Source organism: Chiloscyllium plagiosum, unplaced genomic scaffold (genome assembly GCF_037043375.1).
Source record: "Chiloscyllium plagiosum isolate Xiang-an unplaced genomic scaffold, Cpla_swu_hap1 HiC_scaffold_13, whole genome shotgun sequence".
Lineage (NCBI taxonomy): Eukaryota > Metazoa > Chordata > Chondrichthyes > Orectolobiformes > Hemiscylliidae > Chiloscyllium > Chiloscyllium plagiosum.
Genome location: NW_028270151.1, coordinates 29,806,138 through 29,829,997, shown reverse-complemented (window position 1 = coordinate 29,829,997; position 23,860 = coordinate 29,806,138). Strand labels below are relative to the sequence as shown.

The 23,860-nt window shown below is 41.8% G+C and overlaps 1 protein-coding gene across 1 annotated transcript; it reads right to left on the bottom strand.

Annotated features, from left to right (window-relative positions):
* Nucleotides 1–1,082: 1,082 nt before the first annotated feature.
* Nucleotides 1,083–23,583, bottom strand: LOC122556086 (uncharacterized). The gene is made up of 5 exons (XM_043702524.2): nucleotides 22,537–23,583; nucleotides 20,501–20,674; nucleotides 13,419–13,557; nucleotides 8,987–9,183; nucleotides 1,083–5,330 (listed from the first exon to the last, which is right to left on the bottom strand). Exons 1-5 carry the CDS (start codon nucleotides 23,581–23,583, stop codon nucleotides 5,187–5,189), a joined length of 1,701 nt encoding a protein of 566 aa, XP_043558459.2. The 3' UTR covers nucleotides 1,083–5,186.
* Between the last annotated feature and the right edge of the window lie 277 nt (nucleotides 23,584–23,860).

The window sequence follows — 23,860 nt, the reverse complement described above, 5'->3', positions numbered from 1 at the left end:
CCAAAACTGGTGGTTTGGTGGATAGTGAAGAAAGTATCTAAGCTTGCAAAGAGATCTTGATCGATTTTAGGCCAATCAGTTGAAGCGTAGATCATCCAACCCAATAGCCTGATCCCACAATCTCCCCTTATTCTTTGTTTCCTTTACTCCTAAAGACTATATCTAACTCCTTTTGAAAACCTTCAATGATTTGGCCTCAACCCCTTTCTGAGGTAGTAAGTTCCACAGGCGCACTACTAAGTGAAGAAATTTCTCCTCATCTCAGTCCTAAATTGCCGCATGTACTTATCTCTGAGATATAGGTATCTGACAGAACTGCTCCTGCTTGGATCATTGCATGATACTGAACTAAATGGAGTTTCCACAATTTTCAGAATTCTTCAATAATCACTTCCTCAAATTCTCAATTTTTTTTTGCAACTTTAGTGGGTTTTTTTTAAATCACTGATGCTGTAATTATTTTTCTCTCAAATTCTACTCCTGTCTAATTGAGGTTTTTTTGTTATAATCCAAAACTTTAGTTCCTGAAGCTTATCAATTAGTTCCTAAGCACTGAACATAGCTCTTTTAGTATTTTACATAATCTGCAGATTGTTCTTCTGACAACAAATATACACATTCTATAATTGTGTAATTTATTAAAACATTCTGTAAACTTAAACATCTTTTGGCTACTCCATCTTTGCAACTACTATTTTAAATAAGGTGAAAGCTTTTTTGATTAGCTTTACTGAAGATAAAAGGGGATTTATATTTAAATCCCTCATTTGAATCTGAATCCTCCTGGATTTCTATTTCTTCTTTTAGTCTCCGCTTTTATTTTTAACTTTTCAATTTCTCCTTGTTGATCCTCCTTGTAATTTTCCAACTCAAACTTCCTTATTTCCAGTTTTGTTTTCCCTTTTTTTATTTCTTTTCCATTTCTGTTGCTTTTTTGGCTTTCATCTCTTCTCATTTCTAATTTTTATACTTTCTAATTGAATCTTAGCTAATTCTAACAGTGACACCTCAATTTCCAGTTCTTGTACTTTTTTAGCTCTAACTTCATGATAATTACTTCAAGCATTTTATTCTTGCAAGAACCTGCTTTTATTTTAACATTCAATTTATCTGCTAACTCTTTCAGTGTAACCTTAATCAAAGATTTCCATTAATTCATTTACAACTCCCAGAAACGTCTTAACACCTGCCAAAGCTATTTTGAAATTCTATTTCATGTAATTTACTTCACAATAGCTCTTGGTTTTTTTTTTGTCCAGTACGTCCATGCACTCTATCTTTTAGACTTTCAGATCGCTCTTAAGTTCAATGAATTTCAGTCCTGAATGCCTCACCACTTTCTGATTCCAGCTGATGGTAATGCCAGACTAGCCAGATTCCAGACAGAAACCTGGCTGATATACCCAGAGTCATCTTATTGCAGTTTGTGTAACGTGATCATCAATCTCTGAACGTGTTGAATGAAGTTGTCAAAGTTCTTTTTGAAAAAGATACAAGTTTATTACACAGAGCAAAGCTGTATGTGACAATTTAGAAAAAAATCTTAAAGTAAAGAAGAAAAAGATTCGATGCACATCAAGGCAGACTAAGGACGAGCAATAAATGCTGGCTTGCTAATGATGCTCATGTCCAATTCAGAAACGGTAGGGTGAGGGGGAGAAGGAAGAGGTGGAGGCAGGTGGAGAAACGGGGGTTGGGGGGTGTGTGTGTGTGTGTGTGTGTGTGGGACCTGCAGGTCTCAACGGATCCTAAAGGACATACCTTTCTGCCGGAGTGACGTTTCCACTGAACTCCACCTTCTTGTGGTCCCCTGACTATTCAGTTTTTGGATCATAAATGGAGTTTGAAAATATTCAGCAATTAACTTAAGTCACACACTTTCTTAGAAAAACTGCCTTTGGTTCACAATTACTGTCTCACCTCAACAAACTGAACACACTACTGTTACATTGTTCTACTCATTCTTCCCACCAAAATACAATTCTGGACCCTTTTTCTCTGCATCAGGCTACGCTATCCAGAAACTACATCAGTGAGTGAGCATGATTAGTGCAAAGGTTTTCTTGAAGTTTCTTTTAAATTTTACTGCACTATTCTAATTTCAGTATTAGGGATGGAGAGAGAAACAATTTGAACCCAATATGATTTCTGTCCTTCTTTCTGTGATTAAAATTGTTCTTTTTGATAATTCTGTTGTTTCCTAAATCCTGTTTATGTAATCAGTTTATTTTTTTTAAAAAAAACAAAGCTATCAGCAGCTGACTACCTTGGGTTTTTTTTTTTGAAAACGCACTACACATACCCTCAAAAAAAAAATTAGTTACTATGACACACTATGCACCTAAGGAAAGTGAGGACGACAGATGCTGGAGATCAGAGTCAAAAAGTGTGGCACTGAAAAAGTACATCTGATGCTGCCTGACTGGCTGTGCTTTTCTAGCGCCACATTTTGTTTTGACACTATACACCAGATAGAGCAAGGAATTTCACTTCTACAAATATTAAAACGGACCAAAATAGTTAAAAGTTCATATGACTGTTAAGATTCCAGTGAGAGGATTTCTTATACTTTGGAGTTAAAGTCTAGATAGGTCTCGGTAGCAGAAGACCAGATTTTGTAAAGTTTCTTCAGTAAAAGAGATGCATACCAAGTTGAGAAGACAGACTTCAATAATGATTGCAGAAAGAGGGTCAGTTTGCATTTCCTGGCAAATCCATGATCTTTGGGGAAACTGCTTTCTAGGAGGATTTAAAATTCATGCCTTGTGGCATGGTTAAAAAGTTGGATGTTGTGTCCCAATTTCTGACTGACGTTACTTCTTGCAAAGGGCTCCAAAGAAAGCCAAGCTTAATACACATTGCTCTCAAAATTCAGTTTCCATGTTATAAAACAACTGCCATTGATGACAATCAGTAGCCTGTTTGTGTTCATGTAGCCGCTGCCTCCATGGATGAAAATACAATAGGAGATTGACGGTGGTGTTTGACACTTCCTTAGACACAGTGACTTTCAACTGGTGTCTTGCTCCTTAGCCAGGTTCAGTCTTGGCTTATTGACATGGTGTTTTTGTAGTGAGTTCTGACCATTGTTGATATGATATTCCATAAGAATGCTGTCTTGGCATATCCATTGTATTTCAGTTCTCAAAGCCTCAAGAAGCATTTGATATTTGGAGTTCCAGAAGTCATGGCAGCTATTTTCAAAAAGTCCAAAAATGTCTATCCAAAAGGCAGTTTAATTTTTAACAATTGGAATTAGTTTGATCAGCATGACACCAATTTTCATACTAGCTCTGTATCTTGCAACTACAGAGGATTATTTTTACAGACATTAATTGCCACTTCATACCAAAAGTATTTGTGTATCTTTAACCTCTTTCCCAGAATTTCAAGCATGGGTGAGGATTCTCTATCATTTTAACATCTCTGCTTTTTAATATTATACCTCTAGAAATATGTTTTTGTTTTCTATTTATCACTAATTTATGACTTAAATCACTGATTTATTTCTCTGTACTGCTAGATCCCTTTGTTCCTATTTTCTGTTTTATACTTAAAAAAAAAATCCCCTTCATTCTTCTACTAAACTTCACTACCTCACTTATTCACAGTGAAATTAGTGTCAATGCACGCCCATTCTGCAAGTTATGTTTTATGTTTTGCCACAGTTCTTTTCAGTCTTAACTACACTCTCAATTTTTTTTTCCTGACCCTAATCCTTTAATTTGATGTCATTTACTGTTTTCTAACTTGTATCATTCAATCCCTACGGTGTGAAAGCAGGCCATTCGGTCCATTGGGTCTACACCAATCCTCCAAAGAGAATCCCACTCAGATCTACCCTATCCCTGGAATCCTGCATTCCCCATGGTTCATCTCTAACACTATGGCCAATGTAGATTGGCAATACTTACCTTGTACATCTTTAGATTGTGGGAGGAAACCGGAGCACCTGGAGGCAACCCACACAGACACTGGGAGAATGTGCAAACTTCACACACACACACACACCGCTATTGAGGGTGGAATCAAACCCGGGTCCCATTGTGGCCATTGTGAGAATTATGTCTGATTCAAATTGTTTAAGTACATTGTGAACTAATTATAACAGACATAGTACCAAGGTTTTTGAAGATTTCTTTGATATTCTTCCAATCCCAGTAACTGTCTGTCAGGAAATACAACCTGATAATATTATGTGGTCCAATAGCAAAACCTTTTGGAAGATCTTTTATATACCAAACGTCATGCATTATTTATTGTTCTTTACTTGGAAGAATTTAAGAAAGTTGATCGGATGCAAAGCTGCTTTTAGTGGAGTAACCAAATACCAGAGTTATTCCATTGCGTTTGCTTTAACTGCATATGAAAATAAAATTCCAAGTTGCAACTCACTAAGCTTTTTTCCTTTTGAGAAATACAGCTTGTGCAATGCCTGGCTTGAAATCCTTACATTCTAACTTTGATCATATAAGTTAAACATTCAAACTACATTTTTTTTTGTCTCTCTTGCTGTAAAGGCATGGCATTGCCAATTTACAATTAGTTATGATTATAGTGTCTATCAGGCAGCTATTTTATGAAGTGCAGGACAGTGAGTAGATGTTACAAAATTTTTATCTGATGTTAAGTTCTACAAACATCCCAGCATGTTCAATTGTTTATCTCTGATCATAACTTTTTAAAAGATTGACCTTCAACTCTCCAATGGGGATGTTTTAGAGTAACCTTTTGAACTTCTCAAAAATGAAAATGGTCTTCAGTGAAAGCTCGAAATGGGATGACACCAAGCCAGCAGTTCCTTTAAACAAGTGCTGGAAAATGGGGTGGGCCTTGCTCCTGCCTGGTTTGTATTACCCCTGATATCTAGAAAGTGAGGTGCAATATTCAAACATTCAGATAATTCTGAGGACAGCCTCTAGGTCTCTGCAATTTTTAAGAAGATTTGTAGCTCAGACTGTGGTTCAAGTTGTGTGCAAACTCTCAACCTCAGCCCCCAGCTTCTAGGTGGATATCCAATGACATGGACAGGCTCTTGCGGAAACAAGTCAATTTTCCCTCCACTCTGTCATTGCTTTTCTGGTCAATAATTAGTGGTTTCCTGAAGCCAGAAATATTGTCGGACCCTTCAGCTTTTATGCACATTCACAAATTTGCCTTCTGGCTTGACAATGTCAATACTTTTATTACTTTTTCTTTCCTTTCTGCTGCTGCTTTCCCTTTTCCTCCTTTCCTTTGTCTTTCTTCCCTTTTTTGTCTTTCTTTGGGAACAGGTTTTTGAAAGGTCCTAGTTCTTTTCGAACCATCTGTCCACGCCACCATGCTTGGATCTGTCAGATGGAGAAATAAACATTTGAGTTAAGAACAAGGCAAGAATTCCTTGCTTGCAACTGAGCAAATATCAGGCCGGCAAGAATGTAATCAGCTGAGAATACGGACAGAGGGGCAGATTGGCTAGAGGATGATGGCGAGCCACGGGCAAATACAAAATTATACATAGCAGCGACGTTATGAATGGCAGCAATCCCAAGAAATGAACAGTTAGTAAAGGGAAGAGTGATATGGAAGGGTAAGCCGTCAGCAAAAGACAGTGACACTGAGAGGTGACCAATCAGGAAAGGAGGGAGTGAGATTTGAATTGGGAGATAAGCAGTCAATAAAGAGTAAGAGTTAGACTTGTTGGGAAATGCCTTCAGTACCCTGGAACAACTTTGATATGATTTAGCTGCAAATCACTGAGCATAAAATGCACAGTTTCAGCAGAAGTAGAACACCCACCAGCAAAGTAGATTACAACAGACTACAGTGAAGTAGTCTAAAAAGATTGAGAGAATATGGATGTGAACAAACTAACATCAGAGTAATACTAGTGTAGCCATGATTCCCTCATGATTCTTTCAGGTGATGTGGGCATCACTAGCTGGACCAGTATTTACTGCTCAATCTCTCGTTGCCCCTGAGAAGGTGTTGGTAAGTTGGCTTCTTGAACCATTGCAGTCTGCTTGGATTAGATAAATCCACAATGCCAATGGGGAGTGAGTTACAGGATATTGACCCAAAAACACTGAAGGAATAGTGATATTGCACAAAGTCTGGATGGTGAGTGGCTTGGAGGGGAACTTGCAGAGGATGGTATTCTATGTATTTGCTGATCTTATTCTTTTTTGTGGTAGTGATTGTGAGCTTGGACGATGCTATAAAAGGAGCCTTAGTAAATCAGCCCAGAACATTAACTGGGTTCTGGATTAATACTTAAGTTAAATTACTACTACACAATTGCTTTCTCCTTAATTCACTAAGCAGACTGCAGCAGGAACTATAGTTAATTGATTCAATACATCTTATTGAAAGGTTTCCAACATGTGCTGATCCCACATTGAATACGTGAAGATGGGTGTTAAGGCAAGTGTAGTATTCCTCATACTAGATTCAAAGTCAGGATGAGCCTAAGAAAGGGTAACTTGCATAGCTCCGTTCTTAAATAGCAATAGTTTTACAAATGTGCTATCTGTGTACCCTAAAAAGTGTTTTGTTCTTTGGTTTCCTTCCCACAATGAGCACAGTGACAGACCACTCTTGGCTGGCAGGACTAGTCTGAATGCATGGCTAGGCATTTAAGGTGGTGCCAGCGCCAAGGATCCCAGGAAGACCCGGCTGCGGCAGGGGGGAAGATACAGTGGTGTGATGATTGGGAATGAGCTGATTTTTGGAAAATTTCATCAGCATTCTTACTAGGGTTCATCGAGAGAAACTCTTCGTGAAGCTTGCCGAGATTGACGCTAGGCCAGTTTCAAGTAAAATTCAGCTCTTTGTCTCCACAAAGGTGGTGATTTCTACCAGCACTGCCATCCTTTGGTAGACTAGTTATAAGTTTAGATCACACAGGATCCAGGGAGAGTTAGCCAATTGAATACAAAATTGGCTTAACTATAGGAGACGGTGGTGGTAGAGGGTTTTTTTTTTTGGACTAGAGCCTATGACCAGTGGTGCTCCACAAGGATTGGTGTTCGGTCATTTAAACAATTGGATGAGAATATAAGAAGTGTGATTAGTTTGTGGATGACGCCAAGATTGATGATATAATGGACAGTGAAGAAGACTATCCAGGAGTGCAATAGGATCTTGATCAGCAGATCAATGGGCTGAGGAGTGGGGCAAATGGAATTTAATTTAGGTAAATGTAAGGTATTGCGCTTTGGTAAGACAAACTAGGGCAGGGCTTACACAGTTAGTGGTAGGACCGCGGAGTGTTGTTGAACAGAGAGACCTCAGAGTTCAGATACATAGTTCTTTGAATGTGGCATCATTAGTAGACAAGATGGCATGCTTGTCTTCATTGCTTAAACTGTTGAATATAAGATTTGGAAAGTATTGTTTTGGCTGTACAGGACATTGGTGAGGCCACTTTTGGAGTATTGTGCACAATTCTGGTTGCCCTGCTATAGGAAGGATAGTATTTAATAATGAAGGGTGCGGAAAAGATTTATAAGGATGTTACGAAGACCAGACGGTTTGAGTTATAAGGATAGGCTGGGACTTTTTTTTGTTTTTTCCCTGGGGCATAGAAGATTGAAGAGTGACCCTAAAGAGGCTTGCAAAGTCATGAGCAGAGGTAAGGTGAATAGCAAAGGTCTTTTCCCTAGGGCTGGGGATTTCAAATCTAGAAAGCATAGGTTTAAGGTGAGAAGGGAAAAATTTGAAACTGACCTGAGGGGCAACAGAGGGTGGTGTATGTATCGAATGAACTGTCGGAGGAAGTGGTAGAGGTGGGTACAGTTACAACATTTAAAAGACATCTGGATGGGGATATGGGCTAAATGCAGGAAATGGGACTATTTTAGTTTGGGAAACCTGGCTGGAATGGAAAAGTTGGACTGAAGGGTCAGTATCTGAGCTGTATGACTCTGACATGTGACAGGTAGCCTGAGGACAAGGTCAAAGACTTTCCCTCTTGTTGGTTCTCTCACTACTTGCTGCAGACCCAAGTTAGCAGCTATGCCCTGGAAGACTTAGCAAATTTAGTCAGTAAATGGATTACCGAGCCACTTTTGACGCGAGACATTTAAGTCTCCCATCCAGTGTATGTTCTATGCCTTTGCCACCCTCAGTACTTTTTTCCAATTGGTGTTAAACATGGAGTATGGATTGATCAGCTGAAGGGGAGCAGTAGGTGGTAATCAGCTTTCTTTTCTTCATGCTGAAGACTCCTAGTGAACTATTGCAATGCTGCATTTGGGTATACCAAGGATTGTAATGGGTTGTTGAGAATTTGTTTGTATGGTATGATGCCATGATGGTGAATACGTTAGATTGTTACTTGAATAGTCTGTGAGACAGCTTTGGGGATACAGTGGTGGTGGGCTGGTATTCCACATCCCAGGGCTAAGATCTTGGGACATCAATTTGAATCCCATCATAGCAAGTAATTAAATTCTAATTCAATAAAGAGTCTGGAATACAAACTAATTAGCTTAATGCTGATGTAACCATTTTCAATTGTCAAAACAAAATGCATCTGGTCTGTTAAGGATGGCAATCTGCCATCTTCTGACCTATGTGTGATTCAGGCCCACAGCAATGACTCTTAACTACCCTCTGGGCAATTAGGGATGGACACTAAATGCTGGCCTTGCCAGTGATGCCCATATGATGAAAGAAGAAGCCCCCCAAATTTTGGCACAGTCCCCCAGAAATAAATGAAGAGGATTTTGCAGGATTGATATGAGTGTGTAGGCCCCTATCACGTCTGGTGCCAATGGGAATTGGCACCAGATGTGTGGGAATTGGACAATCCAATTTTATTCCTCTTAGTAAAGCTGAGGTTCTCATTGGGCCATTTCAGAGCTGATAAACTCTTCAATCACATTGCTGTGGTTTAGAGATCAAGTAAACTATGCAAGGACGGCTGATTTCCTTTCATTGAGACCTGGGATTACTGATATGCTTTGACCTATGCTTCACATCTTAAGAATGGAAATATTAATACCTTGGTTGCTTTCAAGTTCTGAGTCTTCAATTTCTCAAAGTATTGGAATATAGCAGACACTCCCTTATGACAAATTTCATCAAGAGGTTTTTCCAGTGGGTTTCTCTCCAAGGAGGCGATTTCCAGATTCTTCAGTTTATCAAAGTTTGCTGGGAGATGTCTTATCCGATTACAACTTGCTAAAAGATGCTTCAAGCCTGTAGGATCACACCATGTTTAAGAAAAGTAGTTTATTTTCAACCGACTGTAGTTGGTTAAACTTTATTTTCGAAAGTACGTACATTTCCCCACAATAGGTTCTATTGTTTGTGATCTTGTGTTTTCCCAGGAGCCATCATTCTCCAGTTTTTTTTTGATTGGAGAAATTTGACACAATTGATTCAAATCAGTTATTTGGAATGAATATCTAGATCTATGGGGTCACTATTTAAAAATCAGGAAGTTGGGAGTGAGATGAAAAGAGTAATTTAGCAACCTGGACATTGAGAGTATAAATTAAGTGAAGAGCTAAATGTTGTGCAAGTGAATCACTGATTATTCATGGATAGTGGATTTTTTTTCTGCATGCATCATCTTGAAAAATGCATTTCTTTTTTTTTTGGAAAATCACCATCCAAGTAAAGAATGCAACAAAGTTTAAAAATCTCTCAACACCAGGTTATAGTCCAACAGGTTTATTTGGAAGTGCTGGACTGTAACTTGGTATTGTGTGATTTTTAATTTTGTCCACCTGAGTCCAACACCGGCACCTCCACATCAGCATCTGCAATTCTTTGTTTTGTCCTGGAAATCTGAAGCAAAAACAGAAATTGCTGGAGAAACTCAGCTGGTCTAGCAGCATGTATGGGAAGAAAGCAAAGTTAACATCTAGAGTCTAGAGACTTGTCAGAATGGTTAGCAGCTCGGAAGAAGAATTCCTGGTGGTGGGGATAAGGGATGAGAGAGAGAGAGAGAGAGGGAGAGGGAGAGAGAATTGATAACCGGCCAAACAGAGGAAAAGGAAGTGATCATGAGAGCTAAGAGCAAGAAAGTGGGTTAGCTGTCCTGAATGCAACAAACATAATGTGTTAGATATGTCATACCTTTTATAGGTCCCCTTACTTTGTTTTATTTACCTAATCAAATTAACCAACTTTCTCCTTATACCTATGCAAGTAGCTTTATTTAAGTTTAATATTTTTTTCTTGTAACTGCAGTCAAACTTGGAATTCAATTTTTCCAAGTGGATCATTTTCTGTGAGTATACTGATTAACCCAGTTACATTGCATAATACTCTATCTAAAATAATTATATCCCAAGTTGGCTCGATGTAGATTCCTGCTGAAGGGCTTATGTCCGAAACGTCAATTTTCCCCTGCTGCTTGGATGCAGCCTGACCTGCTATGCTTTTCCAGTGCCCCAATCTCAACTATATGCATATTGCATGAGGAAATTGTCACAAGCATCGGGGTAGTTTATAGAATAAAGCAAACTGAGTTAGATTAACATGTTAATTTAAGACTACACATTGATTCGATTTTACAAGATGCCAGCTGATTTTAATATTGGACAGTTCAGATTCCATTTGAGTTATATGACTTGGATAGACATTAACTTGGCCTTTTTTTAAAAATAGCAGATTGGTGCACTGCTGCCTCACAGCACCAGGTCCCAGGTTCTATTCCCATCTTGGGCAACTGTCTGTGTGATTTTGCACATTCTCCTCCATGTCTGTGCATTTCCTCCAGGTGCTCTGGTTTCCTCCTACAATCCAAAGATGTGCAGGTTATATGAGTTGGCCATGCCTAAATTCCCAAAGATGTTCAGGGATGTGTAGGTTAGGTGCATTAGTCAGGGGTAAAATTTATAGTAGGGTAGGGGAATGGGTCTAAGTGGGTTACTCTTCAAAGGGTCAGTGTGAACTTGTTGGGCCGACGGGCCTGTTTCCACACTCGTGGTTCTATGATTGAGTACGTGAGAATAGATGACCATGTTAAACAGGACTGGTTGTGGGGGAAGTGGACAAAACATGGAAGGATGGAATCCTCTTAAAATTATTGAACTTGCTTTTGAGTCCTGGAGCGTGCAGGGATCCTAAGCAGAAAATGGGGTGCTGCTCTTTCAGCCTGTTCTGAGGCTTGCTGGAACACTGCAGCAGGCTTGAGACAGAAATTATGGTGTGTTAGGTGGCATTTAACTGGAAGCTCAATCATTTTTGTGGACAGACAGTAGGTATTCTGCAAAGTGGTCAGCTAGCCTGTGTTTCATACCACATTGTCAACAGTGAATACAGTAGACTAGATTGTGTGAATTACAGGTAAATCACTACTTCCTCTCTCCTCACCATTCCAGACATAGCTGCCAGTTTGCTTCTCCTGGAAGGTATTACACTTATTGTCATTGCGTGGTAACACGCTGTGGGAGTGTGAGATGTTGGGGAATGGAAAAGGAATGGTCCCTGCGGAACCCAGAGGGAATGGTCCCTGCGGAACCCAGAGGGAATGGTCCCTGCGGAATTCTGACAAAGAAAGGGAGAGGAATGTGTGTCTGGTAATGGCATCCTGTTGGAGGTGAAGGAAATGGCAACTTGCAAGCCTTTGGATGCAGAGGCTGGTGAGGTAGTAAATTAGGACCAGTGTGAGCCTACAGAGGTTGTTGTTGGAAGAAAAGGGGTGAGGGCAGAAGTAGACACCCCCCCCACCCCCTCTGTGGAAGGTGGAATAATCAGAACAGATGTGGAAAAATGTACAGAATGGGATGGAGTTCTTATCAGAAACAAGGTTTGAGGGTGAATGCTGGTTGGTTGGCTGACTGAGAGCCGGTCTTAATATAAAAGAAAGCTACAATTTTGTTTGTAAAAAAGACTGTATAAAGAGTAGAGGAGGACCCACCTCTAGAACATAGAATGTTACAGTGCAGTACAAGCCCTTCGGTCCTCGATGATTTCACAGGTCAGCGCAACAATCTGAAGCTGATCTAATCTACACAATTCCATTTTCATCCATATGTTGATCCCATGACCATTTAAATGCTGTTAAAGTTGGCAGGTTGCAGGTAGGGTGGTCCAGGTCCCTACTACTGAGTAAAGAAACTGCCTCTGACGTCTGTCCTACATCTATCACCCCTCTACTAGTGTTCAAGCAAAAAAATGCAATCAACTATTTACTTCAAATAAAAACAGAAAATGCCAGAAATACACACATAGTACATGTGGTGTGAGGAAAAGGTTGACATTGCAGTTCAGTGCCCTGTCATCAAAATTGCATCATTAGCTCCTGAGGAGTTTTGTGCAGAATTTCCTGGACTAAGAGACAAAAGGGAAAAGAAAACACTGATCCTTTCAGACTGGCTATATTTTCCTCACGGTCTCCATTTCCTTGATCTGAAGTTTGTGCCTAGGGTGTTTAGTAGATAGCTTGGCCGGCTGCTCTGTAGCTATTTAATAGTTATCAGCCTTTTAACAATTGAGATAGAACATCCCCTACCAGGAATGAAGTTTGCTTCTGAGAACACAATCACCAAGAGTGATAACAGCCAACACCACCACAAACTCTCCAGCTCTATGACTGTAAATGCTGTGGGGAAGAGATGGTGATGGACTTGGGCGAAACTATTTGAGTGACAGACCCTAGGGTGGATGTGGACAAGGCACAGGGGCAGGGGAAAGATCGGCTGTCTCCAGTTGGCATATTGGGGGCAATAATTGGCAGCATCTTCTCTTGATTGGCCACCCATCAAGGCTGGACCTTTGGCACCAACCCCCTCTGCCACTGAAAAAAATCATTGAGGGTGTGGATGGGGTCACGTGGATGATGCACTGTTCCCACAATTAACCATACATCCCCTCCCCCACCAAGCTACCAATCCTGTGCCTGCAGCCATGATCATGATTTCCATAAAATCAGAGGCTGCTGGAAATAAAACCACAGCTGCATCCTTAACAGCAAGTAATAAACATGTGACACTTAAAAAGGCAAACTGCGGTAAACAGGTCTACTCTTCAGTCTGTACCAAGTTAACGGATCTCAGTTGTATATTATCACCTCACAAATTACCCAGCTCCTGCACAAGTTTGAGCTTCACCCTTGATGTTGAATATTGATAGCAGCAAAGGAAGAGCCATCCTCCAGTGATCTGTAGCCCTGTCACAGACTCATATCAACAGTCTTCCATCAGTGAGGGTACAAAAACAAAAGGCTCAAATGTGTGGATGTGGTCAAGGGAGTGGGTAGGGCAATATGGAGGGAAGGACACCAGTGTGTCCAGTCTCAAATTTCCACTGTTCAGCCAATAACACAGAGTTTTTCCACAAATCTCTGGCCATCATCTTAGTTTTCCCACCTGAGTTTTTGTAGCCTTCTGAGATTGACTAACTCAGCACAGACCTTTTGTTTGGGTTTTTTTTTACCACACTGGAAGCAGATGTGACTGCTGACAGAAGGAGCTAAGTACCAGGGATGTCCACAATTGATTGAGGTAATTCCAGTAAACGGTTCTCATGGCAGTCAAGCACAACCAGGTTCCGGAGCAACCCAGTTGTTGATGGCAAAAACTCAATCTCGTTGTTCTCGAGGTATAATTCTCTCAGGTTCTGAAAACACAACACAGGTTGCAGTTACACAAACTGGGATCTTGCGACCACAGGCAATAACTTCTCTAATCTGCGCTATCAATCCACCTGAACATCTGAAAACCTTTAACCCCTAACCCTCCAAATTTCCTGAAATACAAGTCTAGCTTTGTGATTCAACCTCTCAAGGCCATGCTGGTACATCCACACTGCACTCTTAACAAGGTCAATGTGTGATGTTCCCAAGTGCTCATAGTGACTTCAGTAAAGCCTAACCAGGGCCTCAGGCTCAATGAAGGTCGGGGCATTGGTACAGCACACTATAACAGGATGAGTGCAGCTTCAGTAAGCACAAAACCACCCACATCCCAAGACAAAGTTATATCGAACACATGACTGTACCCTGAGTCAGCTGTTCCAGTACACCTGAGACTGTATCATCTACCTGACAATGTGGAAAATTGCCCTCTGCACAAAAAGCACTACAGATCCATCTCAGCCAATTACTGCTCCATCAGTCTATTCTCAATCATCAGTAAAGTGATGGAAGGTGTCATCGACAGTGTTATCAAGCAGCACATGCTCAGCATAACCTGCTCACTAATGCTAAGTGTGAGTTCAGCCAGGACCACTCCACTTCTATTCTCATTGCAGGCTTAGCTCAAACAAAAGAGCTAAATTCCAGGGGAGAGGTGAGAGTGACTGCTGTTCACATGAAGGCTTCATTTGATTGAATGTGGCATCAAGGAACTGTCGCAAAACTGGAATCAATGGGTATCAGGGAAAAGGCTCCCACTGGTTGATGTCATATTCAGCATGAAGGATGATAGTTGTGGTTTTAGAAGGTTTCACTTCAGCTCCAGGACATCTCTGCAGGAGTTCTTCAGGTTCTATGTCCTAGACAACTGTCTTCAGCGACTTCATCAATGACCTTCCCTCCATCATTAGGTTAGAAGTGGGGGGGAAAGAAAGTTAACCATCAATTTTTATCCCAAGTAACAGTACCAGAAGTGGCTTAGCGGGTTACAGCTTCAAGTATAGTTCCAGGTTTCTTTCAAACAATTTTGAGGGATTCTTCCCTGTCCATTCCATCTCAATGCAAATTGTATTCCAAAGAAAAGGTATTAGAATCAAAGGTTTTTTTAGCTGTTTTCCAGCCACAGATGCTTCTACATCTTCTCAGCTCCTTCAGCACTTTGTTTTGCAGGTAGAGTAGCAGATCATATTTTAAAATGACAATATAAGCAAAGTGATGGATACTTTTGAAAGATTATAAAAGAATGCAACTAATACTGTACACTTTGAACCAATCATATAACTTCTTTTGACCCATTAGCCTCCTTCATAAAGAACTGGTGTCTTGAACAAGATACAGCAAAGAAACCTGGACATGTCCAAATGTAGAGTTCAAGCTCACCTTCCGTACAGCAGCTAGGAGTCACTTAACAAAGAGACAATCACATGACTGATTGTCATACATCACTATGAAAGAAGGGAATGACTGATCCCAACTATCTTTTCCACTATAGAGTCATAGAAATGTACAGCATAGAAATGTACAGCATGGAAATGTACAGCATGGAAACAGACCCTTTGGCTCAACTCGTCCATGCTGACCAGATATCCAAACTTAATCTAGTCCCACCTGCCAGCACTTGGTTCACGTCCCTCCAAACCCTCTCTATTCAAATACCCATCCAGATGCCTTTTAAATGTTGCAGCCTCCACCACTTCCTCTGGCAGCTCATTCTATACACGCACCACCCTCTGCGTGAAATAGTTGCCCCTTAGCTCCCTTTTATATCTTTTCCCCTCTCACCCTAAACCTATGCCCTCTAGTTCTGGACTCCCCCACCCCGGGGAAAAGACTTTGTCTATTTATCCTATCCATGCCCCTCATGATTTTATAAACCTCTATGAGGCCACCTCTCAGTCTTCGACGCTCCAGAGAAAACAGTCCCAGCCTATTCAGCCTCTCCCTGTAGTTCAAATCCTCCAACCCTGGCAATATCCTTGTAAATCTTTTCTGAAGCCTCATCATGGGACATATATGGACTAACCTGTTTGTGTTAGAAGGCACTGCTATGTAACTAAAGTCAACTACTTATGTCAATGGATCAAAGTCAAGAAATTTCACTGTCAAATTATTTGCCACCTATGTAATCTCAGATGTGGTTATATTGAATCATAGAGGTCTACAACATAGAAAAAAATCTTTTGGCCTATCGAGTCCATGCCAGTCAATAATCCCATTTTCTAGCACTTGTTCCATAGCCTTGTATGTCTTGGAAATTCCATATTTAATAACAGAACATATTTTGCCAATGAAATCTTTGAAAACTATGACTATTTCAGGGTCCCAGCGCATAATAAGTTCACTAAGTTATCCTTGTATAAGCTCAATGTGGAGTCCATATAGTCACAAAACCTCAAAGAAGATCACAGATTTTTCTAGCTCCACTGAGCTACCATTTCACTGAATGTAATCTGGCTGTTCACCATCAGAACAACAAATGGGGAGAAAACTAAAAGCAGCTCACTATTCTCTCCAAAAGGTGGTTGACTGCATGAAGGAATCCCATGCAACTAAAAAACATTTATCTCAAAGAACAGAAATTTTGTCAGCGACAAACAGCTAAGTAGAACAAATGATTTTACCTCAAACTCTCCCAAGACTTGAGCAGTAAGAGCAAACAGTATGGATTAAGGATTTCAGCACTCATGGTGCTGTCATGCAATACAGTAGAAAGTGAGGACTGCAGATGCTGGCGATCAGAGCCCAGAGTGTGGTGCTGGAAAAGCACAGCAAGTCAGGCAGCATCTGAGGAGCAGGAGAATCGACATTTCGGGCATAAGCCCTTCATCAGGATTCCTGATGGCAATAACTCACTAATATATCAATATTGCAGATTTTGTCTCACTAATGAATCATAGCTCATTGCTCCTTTGAAGAATGAACCCTAATGAAGATCATCAAGAGCCTAATCAGCTATGGTCACCTCCAGCATGAAATCAACAGCCAAATCAACAAAGCTCAAACAATTAAAAAAACTGAACTCTCAGTCCACCACATATTCAGGCTAGTCAAGACTCAAGATCACTAGAATCTATAAAGTCAGAGACTTGAGGGGAGATGAGGTATTAAGCCTATTTTAGTTTTATAAATTTGTAACTTATTGTATTAAAATTTTGTAACTGGAAAATAGCTCTTTAGAGATCACAAAGAGATCTTGTATAAGGCAGCCATGCAGGTGTTAGACTGGGGTGGAAAAAGTCAGAAGTCACACGACACCAGGTTATAGTCCAACAGGTTTGTTTGAAAGTCACTTCACCTGACGAAGCACCAGTGCTCTGAAAGCTTGTGATTTCAGATAAACCTGTTGGACTATAACCTGGTGTTGTGTGACTTCTGATTCTGTGGAAGGCAGTTAGTATCAGAAAGGATTAACTGACATCATGAGATAACAATATGAAGGGCTGTTCCTGGGAGGAGTTAAGCAGTGTTGCAACTTTGGTTTGTTGTCCAAACTGCTAAATTCTATTTCACTCAATACAAATGTGCACTGACTTTTAAATCTAGCTTGAGGTCTTACAATGCCATCCAACTCAGACATAATACAACTAATTGTTAAGTGTTATATAATAAACCTATTCTGTTGGAAATGATTGAGCCTCTCTTATGCTGAAGATTTTGTGTGAGCATCCTTCTCCACCTGGAATTAGTAACTTAGACTTATACCAAATGAAGTATTGCTGTCAATAAATACCTATCAAGGTTCTCGATAGTTTGGGTGGACATGGCCACAACAGATGCCGTTAGAGAAGGAATTCCAGGATTTTAACACAGCAGCAGTGAAGGAAAGGCAGAATAGTATCAAGTCAGAATTGAGTGAGAAATCATCATTATTATTTTAAATTCCTTCTCTTTTTTCCTATTTATTTCCCAATATTGTTAAGATTTTTTTTGCAATCAACCCTGACGACAATATAGAATACTCATATAAAGTACTCCTTCAAACTCTCCATTACTTCCTCCTTTTCTTTTATTAATTTTTCATCCTCTAAGGACCAATGCTCACTTAAGCTTACTTGTACCTTTTGTACATACAAGAAAAGCTTTTATTGTCTGTCACTACTTCATCCTGCACCAGGTCCAAAGATTTGCAGATTGAGAATTAGCTTTTTTGGTTACATGATGATCTATGACAGAAAGCCTTGACTCTGAGTGAACAGATTCCTGAAGAAGGGCTTATGCCCGAAACATCGATTCTCCTGTTCCTTGGATGCTGCCTGACCTGCTGCGCTTTTCCAGCAACACATTTTCAGCTCTGAGTGAACAGCAAACTTGAACTGAAGTACAGCTGACAATTGTTTGTTTATATATTTCTTGCTAGCTTTCTCACATACTCAAAATTTCTCCCTCTTTATTTTCCTTTTTAGTCATCTTTTCTTATCATCCCAGCCTCCCAATATTCTGGCCTACCACTCAATTTCACTGTATTTTGAGCCTTTTCTTTCATTATGACATCATACTTAATTTCCTTACCTAGCTGCAGATGGTGCTTCATGCTGTAAAATCTTTCTTTTTCAATGGAATGTATCTTTGTTGAAAATAATGAAAAATCTGCCACGGTTCCTCTCCCATCTCAATATCTACCTTTCACTCCATAACTCTGTCTTCATAACTTGATTTAAGTTTAAGAAATTAGATGTGCACCAACATTTCCCACTCAAACTGAAGCATGTTTAGACAATCCTTTACTATGATGTTCTTAATTAATCATGTCTCATTACACATGATCAAGTCCAAGATAGCTTATTGCCTATGGGTTCTAGAATGTATTTGTTCCATGAAACCACCATGAATACATTGTGAAGTCATCTCCTGCTGTTGCTATTTCAAGCCTTCATTAGTTCCTGAGACACTCAGCAGGTCTAGCAGCATCTGTTGGGAGAATGCAGAGTTAAGATTCCGGGTCCAGTAACCCTTCTTCAAAGAAATGGAGTCTCTACAGAAAGCAGGGTATGAGGATGTGTCGTACAGGTAACTGTGGGGGTTAGCGGGTTTGTAGTGGAAATCGGTGACCAGTCTGTTCTCAGAAGTGGAAGCAGAAATGTTGAGAAAGGGAAAGAAGAAATCAGAGATTGATCAAAAGAAGATAAGATCAGGGTGCAAAATGGAAAGAAAGTTGATAATTTTTCCAATTCCGAATGAGCGATGGAGGCAGCACTGATTATGTCAGCAATTACAGGGGAAAGAGTTATGGGGGAGGGCTCAGAGTAGGACTGGAACAATGAATGTTCCACATACCCCACTAAGAGGCAGCACGGTAGCTCAGTGGTTAGCTCTGATTAGATTAGATTAGATTACGTTACAGTGTGGGAACAGGCCCTTCGGCCCAAAAAGTCCACACCGACCCGCTGAAGCGCAACCCACCCTACATTTACCCCTTACCTAACACTATGGGCAATTTAGCATGGCCAATTCACCTGACCTGCACATCTTTGGACTGTGGGAGGAAACCGGAGCACCTGGAGGAAACCCACGCAGACACGGGGAGAACGTGTAAACTCCACACAGTCAGTCGCCTGAGGCGAGAAATGAACCCGGGTCTGAGGCGCTGTGAGGCAGCAGTGCTAACCACTGTGCCACTGTGCTGCTCTGCTGCCTCACAATGCCAGGGTTCAATTCTACCCTCAGGTGACTGTGTGGAGTTTGCATATTCTTCCCATGTCTGTGTGGGTTTCCTCCCACAGTCCAAAGATGAGCACACTAGAATGATTGGCCATCACTAAATTGCCCATTGTGTTCAAGGATGTGCTGACTTAGTGGATTAGCCATGGGAAATACAGAGTGTCAGGGATAGGATAGGGTTTGGGATGCTCTTAGGAGGGTCAGTGTGGTTTTAGTGGGCCGAATGGCCTGCTTACACACTGCAGGGATTCTATCATTCTATGAGAAAGGCATAATTGGGCCCATGTGGGTACCCATTGCCATGACTTTGATCTAAAGAAAGTGAGAGGAGTTAAAAGAGAAATTGTACAAGGTGAAGAAGGATCATTGGACTTGTATTGTTTACTCCCCTTTCTCTCTGCTGGACCTGTTAAATTTCTGGCAATATCTGTTTGTGTTTCAGATTTCCAGCATCCACAATTCTTTGTTATATTTTGCTCCGTTATTTCTTGTTTTATACAGTGCTGTCCCTATAGTGTTGCCATGGCAGGCGATCTGTGAACAACTCCCACTTGTGACTTTATTGATTTTTCTAACTGATCACTCTCCTTGCAGATGCAAAACTATCTTAAAAAATCTTATGATGCACACCATTTCAATCTCACTTCAACCTTCTGACCAACACATTGAGACTTATACAACACTGTATCCTATAGTGTTGCCTCTGTGGAGAGAAAACGGTCAACATTTCAGGCCCAATGACCCTTTTTAAGAAGTGGGCGGGGGGGGGGGGAGTGGGGGTTTTGGAACAAGTTAACATTTCAACAGGATTACAAACAGTTGTAATTCTTTTATTCAATGTGACGACAGTATTCATTGCTCCTACTTAATATTTCATGGCTGTTATGATTAAGGTTAGCTTTATGTTTAAAGCTATGACAGTGGGTGGGTTTGAACTCATATCTACAGAACTTCAACCTCTGGATTACATAGCAGGGATATTAGAGCTGAAAAATGTGTTGCTGGAAAAGCGCAGCAGGTGAGGCAGCATCCAAGGAGCAGGAGAATCGAGGTTTCAGGCATAAGCCCTTCTTCAGGAATGAGGAGGGTGTGCCATGGCAGGGATATTATCAAGACACCACCATCACTCCATTCTAAGCACTGGTCATTTATACAGAGAACATTGGGATGTGCCGGCTAAGTTATCACAGATGCATTCCCCCTTGTCCACAATAACCAGAGCTTGTTAGAGCTCACTGAGCCTTTGATATTCCAATTTTCATCACTTACCACAAGTTGGGAAATTTCCTCAGGTATGTGGATGAACTTCATCCCGTGATCTTGTCCCAGATATAATTTTTCCAAGGATTTCACAAAGCAAATTTCTTGGGGAAAAGCCCGGAACCTGTTCCCAGTCAAACCGAGGGTCTTCAGTTTGCTCAAATTCTTTATTCCTGGAGCGACCTGCGAATGTAATGAGGATTTTGTTGTTGCCAACAAAATATGGGAGTGTCATTTGGTGATCTCAGACCAGAACTACCAACTAAATATCAGTAGGCAGCAGAATCGGAATTATACTGCTAGTTTGGTTTGCTCTCTGTTTAGAGAGACCAGGGCTAGTGTTTTCCTGTTGGTCAGTGAGACAACTGCTCCTGTATGACAGGACTTCCTCCCACCACAAAAACATATCCTCGATTCTGGCCACATTTCCAGCCCAGAGTCATTTACTGGCAGTTATTTTGTGTGTGATGCTCACAGTTGCTTCCACTTAGATCTGTCTGAACTAATATACAGGATAAAAAGGAAAGCTGCAAAAACGGATTCTACAGGGACATATGAACAGGAGTAAGCCATTCAGACTGTTGAGTATGCCCCACATTCAATATAATTGCCTATTGATATTTTACTCACCCCAACCCCATAACCCCGATATAACTGATGGATTTTGGATTACCAAACTGAGCCTTCACAGCCCTTTTTGGGATCATGTTCAAATAATGACCGAAATCAGTGAATGGCAAAAATAGCCTCTTTATTCAGCAAGTGCAGTAGAACAACTTTGAGGTGGCAGTAGAATCCCGAAATACAGTTCTTACAGTAGCCTCTTTAAACATAGTTCTTACATATAGAGTCACAGAGCCATAGAGATGTACAGAATGGAAACAGGCCCTTCGGTCCAACCCATTCATGCTGACCAGATATCCCAACCAAATCAAGTCCCACCTGCCAGTACCCAGCCCATATCCCTCCAAACCTTTCCTAATCATTTACCCATCCAAATGCCTTTTAAATGTTGCAATTGTACCAGCCTCCACCACTTCTTCTGGCAGCTCATTCCATACACGTACCACCCACTACGTGAAAAAGTTGCCCCTTCGGTCCCTTTTATATCTTTCCCCTCTCACCCTAAACCTATGCCCTCTAGTTCTGGTCTCCCCCACCCAGGGAAAAGACTTTATCTATTTATCCTATCCATGCCCCTCATAATTTTGTAAACCTCTATAAGGTCACCCCCCAGCCTCCGACGCTCCAGGGAAAACAGCCCCAGCCTGTTCAGCCTCTCCCCATAGCTCAAATCCTCCAACCCTGGCAACATCCTTGTTCACCTTTTCAGAACCCTTTCAAGTTTCACAGCATCTTTCAGATAGGAAGGAGACCAGAATTGCACGCAATATTCCAACAGTGGCCTAACCAATGTCCTGGGGAACCGCAACATGACCTCCCAACACCTGTACTCAATACTCTGACCAATAAAAGAAAGCATACCAAACGCTTTCTTCACTATCCCAACCTACCTGCAACTCTACTTTCAAGGAGCTATGAACCTGCACTGCAAAGTCTCTTTGTTCAGCAACACTCTCCAGGACCTTACCAATATATTAAAATTTTATGCTCAAAATACGTTTTAGCATCTGAATCCTGGTCTCCATGAATCATATGGAATCTCCAGTAAGAATCTTTCTGCTAATTGTCTGGGGGCTCTTGTGTGATGTGGTCCTTTGAGTGAGTCAGGCAGGCCAGGTATAAGGCCCATTCCTGACTAAGGGCTTTTGCCCAAAACGTCGATTTTCTTGCTCCTCGGATGCTGCCTGACCTGCAATGCTTTTCCATCACCACTCTAATCTAGACTCTGATTTCCAGTGTCTGCAGTTCTCACTTTTGCTAGGTTCGAGCCCCCACCTGCTCTAGAGCTGTGTAATAATATCTCTGAACAGGTTTATTCGGAAATATGTACAAATGCTGTTCTTTCCACCTTCCCCCGTCCCCTCCCATTTTCTCTTCCCCCACCCTCTGTTCTGCTCGATTCTGACCAGGAAGGTTTGTACCTCTTTCAGTTTGCTGTCATCCAATGACAGAACTTCCAGATGGCCCAGGCTGCAGATTTGCTTCGGAAAGTACCGCAGAACATTTTGGCTGAGGTCCAAAAGGCGAAGTCCTGTTAACTGGGAGAAGCAACAGCTAAGGTTTCTGATGTGCGTGTTTTTCAGGTAGAGCAGCTGTAAGGCGGCGCCGAGCTCGCAGACGACAGCCGGGACTGTGTGCAGTCGGTTCCCGGACAGGTCAAGTTCGGCCAGAGAGCCTGGGAGTGGACAGAGGTGGTGGGGGTCCAGTCTGTTTCTGCTGATGTCTAATACACACAGGCTGCTGCAGCTACTCAGAGTCTGTGGAATAAATGCCAGGTTGTTATCGGCGAGGTAGAGGTGTTTCAGGTTTTGCAAACAGTTGATATCGGCTGGGAGGGAAATCATTTCATTGTCCCTGAGATCCAATACCTCTAAATGGTGCAGCTGGCAGAAGCCGACGGGTAAACCCTGTAAGTTGTTGCATTGCAGGTAAAGTTGCTGCAATTCGCTGAGGCTCCTGATTTCCCAGGGCAGCGACTCCAGCTTATTCCCTGACAAGCCCAGCAGCTGCAGGTGGCGGAGTTTCTTGCAGAGCTGGCCTGGGAGCTGCTTGAGGTTGTTGTGGTACAGGCGGAGTTCCCGTAGCTGCCGCAGGCGGCACAGGGTCTCGGTGAGGGCGCTGCAGTTGAGCGGGTTGTCGCTCAAGTCCAGGCTCTGCAGACGCTGCAGCTCGCCCAGCTCCTCGCACACCTGCTGCAGCCTGTTCCCGTTCAGGTAGAGGACCCGCAACCTCCGCAAGCGCCCGATCTGAGGCGGGATCTCCTCGATCAGGTTCCCCTCCAGGTGTAACTCCTCCAGATGCTGCAGCTGGAAGACGGCGGGCGGGAAGCTCGGCAACTGCATCTCCCCAAAATCCTGGAACAGGACTCGGCCCCGCAGCAGCGGCGGGACATCTGCACCTTCCTTGACACAGCGCCCACTCTCCTGGGCAGGGGCGCAAGAAAACTGCTGCAGTCCCGCAGCCAACATCTGGGAAAATCCTTCCCTTCCCCCGCCCCTTCAAATATCCAGCGGGGGGAGTCAAATAACTCCTTCAAACCCCACACCCCCACAAAAAAATCCCCCCTCTTCAAAATAAACTTCCAGCCCACAGCCCCTTTAAAACCTCCCTCCCCCCTCCCATCCAGGTTTGTGAGTTACAGGTCACGGTGGGAGGGCGTCTCCATGGAGACAAGAGACGCGATGACTCAGCAGAAACCAACAAAAAAACCCAGGGCAGGAACATGAGCAGCAGCTATCTTACTGG